The sequence below is a fragment of the Vigna umbellata genome, chromosome 1 (genome assembly GCF_029865625.1).
Source record: "Vigna umbellata cultivar VRB3 chromosome 1, Vumbellata_1.0, whole genome shotgun sequence".
Classification (NCBI taxonomy): domain Eukaryota; kingdom Viridiplantae; phylum Streptophyta; class Magnoliopsida; order Fabales; family Fabaceae; genus Vigna; species Vigna umbellata.
Window position 1 is genome coordinate 848489 of NC_142165.1, and position 7271 is coordinate 855759.

The window sequence follows — 7271 nt, forward strand, 5'->3', positions numbered from 1 at the left end:
GAATGAAAACTGGGCTTTGGTGCCAGGATGAAAACTGGGCTTAGGTGCCAGGATGAAAACTGGGCTTTGGTGCCAGGATGAAAACTGGGCTTTGGTGCCAGGATGAAAACTGGGCTTTGGTGCCAGGATGAAAACTGGGCTTTGGTGCCAGAATGAAAACTGGGCTTTGGTGCCAGGATGAAAACTGGGCTTAGGTGCTAGGATGAAAACTGGGCTTTGGTGCCAGGATGAAAGCTGAGCTTAGGTGCCAGGATGAAAACTGGGCTTTGGTGCCAGAATGAAAACTGGGCTTTGGTGCCAGAATGAAAACTGGGCTTTGGTGTCAGGATGAAAACTGGGCTTAGGTGCCAGGATGAAAACTGGGCTTTGACAATCTCGAAACAAATATTTTTTTCTTTTGTTATTTGAAAATTCTGAATTTTGTCAGTGATGTATTTTGCTTAAACTGTATGCTATTGAAATTACGAATTCCTGTTGAATGTTGGCGATGCATGGTGTGCCATGCTTTTCCTATGATGATGCCTACACTATGATGAATGTATGAATGTATGGGTGAAAATTCATGTGAGTCCCAAATATTGTATTATATATTCTGTTTTGTTTTAAATCCACGACATCCCTTAAGGACAAGCTCGCACCCTGTGAATGTGCCTGTGATGCTTATTATTTTCGGGAGGGATTTTGAAAGTTAAGAACGACCTTATGAAAGAGATGAAAAAAAAATTTATTGAATAATATAATATTGTCAATTCCACCTTAAAAGCATTCCCTATCATGGAATCATTAGAAAATTTTTTACTGCGCCAGAATTAACTGGCAAAGGTAACCCCTCTCCATCCTTTCTGGTGAGAATAAGTGCACCACCACCAAAAGTCTTCTTTACTACATACGGACCTTCATAATTTGCAGTCCACTTGCCCCTATGATCCTTTAGTATTGGCAAAATCTTTTTTTAGGACCAATTCACCTTCTTGGAATTCCCTTTGCTGGTATAGTTTCCCATGGCATGTTGTGGTCAATCTTTTTTCAATGAGATTGAGCTGATCAAATCGATTTTGAACTCCATCTGCTTCTTCTAACTGGTTTCCACTAACACTTGTAGGGATGAGATTTCTACCTCAAAGTGTAGTACTGCTTCGGTTCCATATGCCCAAGAAAAAGGTATTGCCCGAGTCGATATGCGTACCGATGTGAGGTAACTGAAGGTATATTCCTCTTGATATATTTTTATTAGCGGCCTTGACTATCCCATTCATCTTTGGACGACGATGGGAAGTTTGATTATTCAGGTTTGCGGCAATGAGAAATTGTCTTTAAAGTATGATAGTCGACATGAATTTGCTCATTATAGTCCTTCTTCAACACGATACTTGCCACCTATTGGGAGTATCTTGCCCCAGCTAGAAATCTCGCATCGAACTGCTTTTTGTACTTCATCTTTGATTCTGAAGACACTCATGTTGAACTCTTTCTTCGTGCTAGTGTCGACTTTTACCTTTTTTCTCTCGCTTTCTTCTCTTACACTAAAGACTTCAACCTTTACTTGATGGAGTTTTATTTCTTTAGAATCTTGCTTCACAAATATCATTAACTCTGGAGAGGGTTCCGGGTCAGTCATAATCATCTTCCATGTTATTGATAGGGTGCTTAAAATTAGGAAAAACATTATTGTCATATCCATGTTATTCGATTTTAAAAAAATATTTAAGACACGAGATGATGATAAAAAACGAAACAAACATGATTTAATGTTAAACCAAATGCAAAAAAAAGCGTCAACCCTAAAATAGGAACCCCAAGGCTCCGGGCAAAGCAGTGATGTTAATTAAAAAATGATTACATTTCAATAAGCATCACAGGCAAATTCTTTATCCTTCAGGTCTTTGGTTTGCAAATACATCTTCTTCTTTATCCTTGTGGTATACTTGTAGGAAATTTCTGTCGATCAGATCTTGGAGAATGAGTCTAAACTTGGTACACTCATTAATGGAATGCTCGGATCCTAGATGTACTCCACATGCCTTCTCAAGGTCACCTTTGCTCCTGAGCAAACCCAGTTTTACCAATTTATCAAAAATGATCTCTTTGGAGCTTTGAATTTCACTTACATTCCTTACTAGTTTGTGTCGTCCAACCTCGATGGCATTGGTTGAGGCGTTTCCATGCTCAGCAAGGGGGTTGACCTCAATACTGGGTTTGTCTTCCTGGAACTTCAACCATCCTGCATCAATTAGCGATTGTACTTTGAACTTAAGACCCACGCACCTTTCAGTCGAATGGCGAATGCTTCCCCCATGAAAATTGCATCTTGCATTTGGATCATAATTATGAGGGTATGGAGGTTGTAAAGGTTTCATGGGACGAATACTGGCCATGCCTTTCTTTAAGAGATGAGGTAACAATTCTGTGTATGTCATAGGAATGGGAGTGAAATTCTTCTCTGGTTCTCTCCTAGGATGAGTGTTCTGACCAACATTCTGATCTAGACCTAAACCGGCTCCAGTGCCCCTGGCATTAGCCTGTTGTGGTTGATAATATCCTGGTTGTCGAGGTCTCATTTGGGGACCAGACACTGTATTGTTCACATAAGGAGGATAACTCGGGCTTGGTTGATAGCTATGTGTGGGTGCATGACCTCCCCACATGGGTATTGCTGATGTTGCATGCACTCCCCCTTCTTTCTCTTTCGGAGTGGTGGCTTGAGATATAATTTTCCCACTTTTCAGTCCGATTTCGATTCTTTCGCCTATGATGATGATATCGGCGAAATTGGAAGACACGTTGCCAATCATATGCTCATAAAAAGGTGGTTGTAGTGTGCTTACAAACATTGCAACCATCTCCTTGTCATATAGAGGTGGTTCAACTTGCGTTGCCAGCTCTCTCCATCGTTGTGCGTATTCTTTAAAAGACTCCTCATCTTTCTTTGCCATATGGTGCAATTGTAACCTGTCTGGCGCGACATGCATGTTGTATTTGTATTGTCTTACAAAGGCATCTGCCAAATCTATCCAAGAATGGATATGAGAGGATTCCAGATGCGTATACCAACTCAACGCTGCTTCAGCCAAACTATCTTGAAAGAAATGAATAAGTAGTTTATCGTCGTATGCGTAGGCAGCCATTTTTCGACAATACATGGTCAAATGGTTCTTAGGGCATGTGTTTCCCTTGTATTTCTCAAATTCTGGCACCTTAAACTTGTGTGGAATGGTCACTCCTGGAGCCAAACTCAACCTTGACACGTCACCAAAGCCGTAACTTTCAAACCCTTCTATGGCTCTCAATCTACCTTCTAGAACTTCGAGTTTATCCTTCGCTCCTTCTACGTTCGCCTGCAAAGCAATATCTTGTGCGACAATTGTGTGGGGAAGCTTGGACGTTTCATTCAGATTTGCCTCAGTTGTATGGATAGGCCCCTGGGTACTAATGGGAAGTACATTGCTGGTTACGGGAAAAGCCAAAGAAGTATGCTCTGCCTCTGAATAATCTCCAATTGGCGGTGTGTAACCTGGTGGTAAACCATACATTGGAAATGTGAATTGTGTGCCCACAGCGTCATGTACTGGAGTGTGAGCATTATCATCAGCCTTTGCAGACGAAGTCTCTCCTGCGGTTTTCATGGCTTTCAACGCTTCTAAAATTTGACCGACTTGATCCTTTAGCTGACTAATATCGGCCTTTATAGTTTCACGTTCCTCTTCCCAATCTTCCATAGCTTTGGAGTTTGCTCGAGTCTTATAAGTTTCGCCGTTGTTTTTTTCTTAAACTTTATACTGTTTTTATTAACTTAGATTAGATGAAAACGATTTATGCGAAAATGCAGAAATGATGCATGCTAAAAATAAACGAAAATCACAGAAAAGTTGAAAGTGGTAAGGATTTAAAGGACACTGGATAGCCACGTTGGTGTGTAATATATGAATATGAGATACAACACACCAAAAGGATGTTGGTGTTTTGGTAAAATAAGTATGGAGATATGTACCCATGAACGTCAAAGCTGCCCCAGTTTTTAGGCATGGGTTTTGCTCATGATAGGGAACGGGTATGGAAAGGGTTTACTGAAAAAGGATTGCCCCAAATGGTTTGATTTTCTTTTGCATGACTAGTTAGGGAGTTCTCAAATAACACAAGCGAGAATAACTTTGGCAAGACAAATATGCTCTAGTATACGGTAGCGTTATTGTTTGTTAGAGTCAATCTCTTTTCTTTTGGGGAAGGCTGGAAAATGAGTGTTTTCATGCAATGCACACACACATGTCTCAACAAAAAATGCTATTGTTTATTTAAAATATTTGGTCACAAAAATGTATAAATTACTCAAAATGTAATGATTTCCCTTTCTATGTTTTTTTTTTGGCGAAATGAAAATGATAAAACTTTTTGAGAAATATTTTTTTATTTTCACATTCGTTTGCTTTTTTCAAGAAATTGAATTTGAAGAAAACTATCAACTGGGCCCAATGGGCTTAAAAAAAAGTTTTTGTTACAGTGAAATGAAAATTAAGTTTGTCATTTTCATTTTTCCTTGTGTTTTGAAATTTTGATTTTTTTTTTGTAAAAACAATTCTTTCTTAAATAACATGATGTCAATCTGACTTGTTCAAAAACATTTTTATTTTTATTTTTAAGACTCAAAATAGGTTACAAATAATGATAATTTTTTTTGATGAAGAAACATATCTTTCCATTAAATTATTTTTGAAAATCTTAACTTAAATAAGTTCCCCCTGTTTTTTTCATTTTCAATTTTTTATTTTATTTTTATTTTTTTTAGATAGTGCCCCTTATAAACTGATTTTTTTATGGATGAATTATAGAAAAATATGAAGAAGAAAACCATTTTCACGATTTCATGTTAATAAATGCTTTAAAAAAAATGAAAGTTTTATTAATTCATTTGACTAAAAAGTGCTTATTTTTCCTTATTAATTTATTCACTAAAGCATGATATTTTTGTTCTTGTTCTTTTATTTAAAGAAAAACATGACACATTTATTTATTGTTATGTATAAAGAAAATGAAGGAAAAAGGATGCAAATGCTACTAACGCATATGATGCATGAAGATGTCTATGCCAAAAAAATAATTAAAAAACAACATGTTTTTATTATGCTTTTAATGTAGGTCCAATGACTTAAGGTCTAAGCATTGTGCATGCAATCTCACAAGGAAAGCTTCCTAAACCTAAAATTAAGGCCACCAGAGCTATGGTCCTTTTCACAGCATCTTCCACAACAGTTGAGATGCAACTAGGTGTTAAATTACATGTGAAGAGAACAGGCACTGGCTGGGATTCTCACGATAGCCAAACTGGAAGTAGTCCAGACGTGACACCGCTACGCAACCCCTCTAATTCTATGTTGCACTCAGACCCGGGTATAGGGTCCCACTCATGATATGCACAATGATAATAATAATAATAATGAATATAAATAAATTACCAAAATAAATAAAGACAATCATATATAATAAATAAAGGGAAAATAAATAAATAAATAAAATAAAATAAAATAAAAACCACATCAATTTTGCACATTTAATTAAGAAGGTCTGATTCTCTAGCATCCCCAGCGGAGTCGCCATCTGTCGCAACCGAGATCGCGACGGGACAGCGACCCGAAAAACAAACGGGTTTGAGAAAAAGATTTGTGGAGTCGCCACCATAATTTATTATGGAAAAACTATGGAAAACCAAAAAATAAGACATGGTCTGCGAAAAGAGATTTTCAGGTTCGGGAATCAGTTACGCGTAAGGAAGGTGTTAGCACCCTATCGCGCCTGCCCAAAGGCAGTACCTTTAATTAAATGTATAAAGATTGAAGTGGTTTTTTAAATGTTTAATTTTCCCTAAAAATAATATAAAGAAACTATTAAGAGACAAAAAAATATTTTTTGTTTTATGAACCCGACAAGAATTGACCTTGGTCCTACGTACATCCATTTAATGGACAATCAGGGATCACGTAGTTCTTTATGTAGAAAAAGGTTTGTGAGTTTGTTTAAAAAAAATATTATAGATTGATTTGGATTTTTGAAAAGTGAACACGAAAAAAGATTTGGTTTAACAAGATTGATATTTTTTTATTTTAAAGATTTTGTATTTTTTATTTTTAAGAACGGTGGGAAAAAGGAAAGAAACCGACCATATGTCGACGCATATCTATACTTCAAAAATCATGATTTTTAAAAGAAAGTCCTTTATGTATAAAAAAAATAAAACCTTTAGAAAAAACCTTCAAATTGCAACAAAAAAGAAAAAAAAAAGAGGGTGTGAAGATGACGTACCTTTTCAGCTTTCAATACTCTCTAATTCTTCCTTGCTAATTTCTGTTGGCAGAGTTCCTCTAGCGTGATAAATTACTTTTCTCTATACTCTCTTATACCTTTTCTATCTCCGTTATTCCATAGTGTCTCTCTCTATATCTTCTTCTTTTTTTCCTTTTTTTTTCGTCCCTCTCTTCTATGGCAGAGTGTGTATTTATACACACACATCGTAATATTATGAAAATCTTGCCTTAATTGTGAATTAATTGACAGTAAAACAAAACAGGGAAAGAAATTGCATGGTTGCCAGAAAACAAAATAAATAATAGGTTTAATAGGTTCGGAGGTCCCTATATTTGCGGGTTCGTTTCACTTGGGTCCTCCAATTTTAAAAGTGATCAATTAGGTCCCTAATTTAACAAAATTGAGTCAATAATACCCTTTCCGTTAAATGCAAGGGAATCTGAATGCAAATTAAAAATTGCAGAAATTGTCACGTATTAAGCTCAAACTCTGCCACCTGCAAAATAAAATGATGCCTTAGCATGCCACCTGTTTAATTTGTATTCAGATTCCCTTGCATTTAACGGAAAGGGTATTATTGACTCAATTTTGTTAAATTAGGGACCTAATTGATCACTTCTAAAATTGGAGGACCTAAGTGAAACGAACCCGCAAATATAGGGACCTCCGAACCTATTAAACCTAAATAATATTCAAAACATTGATTATCATTATTGTCAGAAAATCATAATTTCCTCTTTAAAAGCAACTGATGCAACAAATTATGTTAATATACTATTTTAATTTATTGTTTATAATTATTAGCATAATATTAATTCAAATTATTACCATATTAAACTAACATTTCAAAAATATTGTAGTAAAATCATTATTTTATCCCTTTTTACCCACCATTAATTATTATTATCTTATTTTTTATTATTTTTAAATATTTACTTACCCGGACGAAATTGGGTGTTGACACATATGTTAGGGTA

The 7271-nt window shown here is 36.0% G+C and overlaps 1 protein-coding gene across 1 annotated transcript; it reads right to left on the reverse strand.

The window, feature by feature from the left end:
• Nucleotides 1–1868: 1868 nt before the first annotated feature.
• On the reverse strand, nt 1869–3716 carry LOC148204353 (uncharacterized). The gene has a single exon (XM_088105584.1). It carries the CDS (start codon nt 3714–3716, stop codon nt 1869–1871), a length of 1848 nt encoding a protein of 615 aa, XP_087961710.1.
• Nucleotides 3717–7271: the final 3555 nt, after the last annotated feature.

Excerpts from the sequence above, each read along its gene's own strand:
- LOC148204353 (XM_088105584.1), bottom strand. The coding sequence starts at position 3,716 with ATGGAAGATTGGGAAGAGGAACGTGAAACTATAAAGGCCGATATTAGT.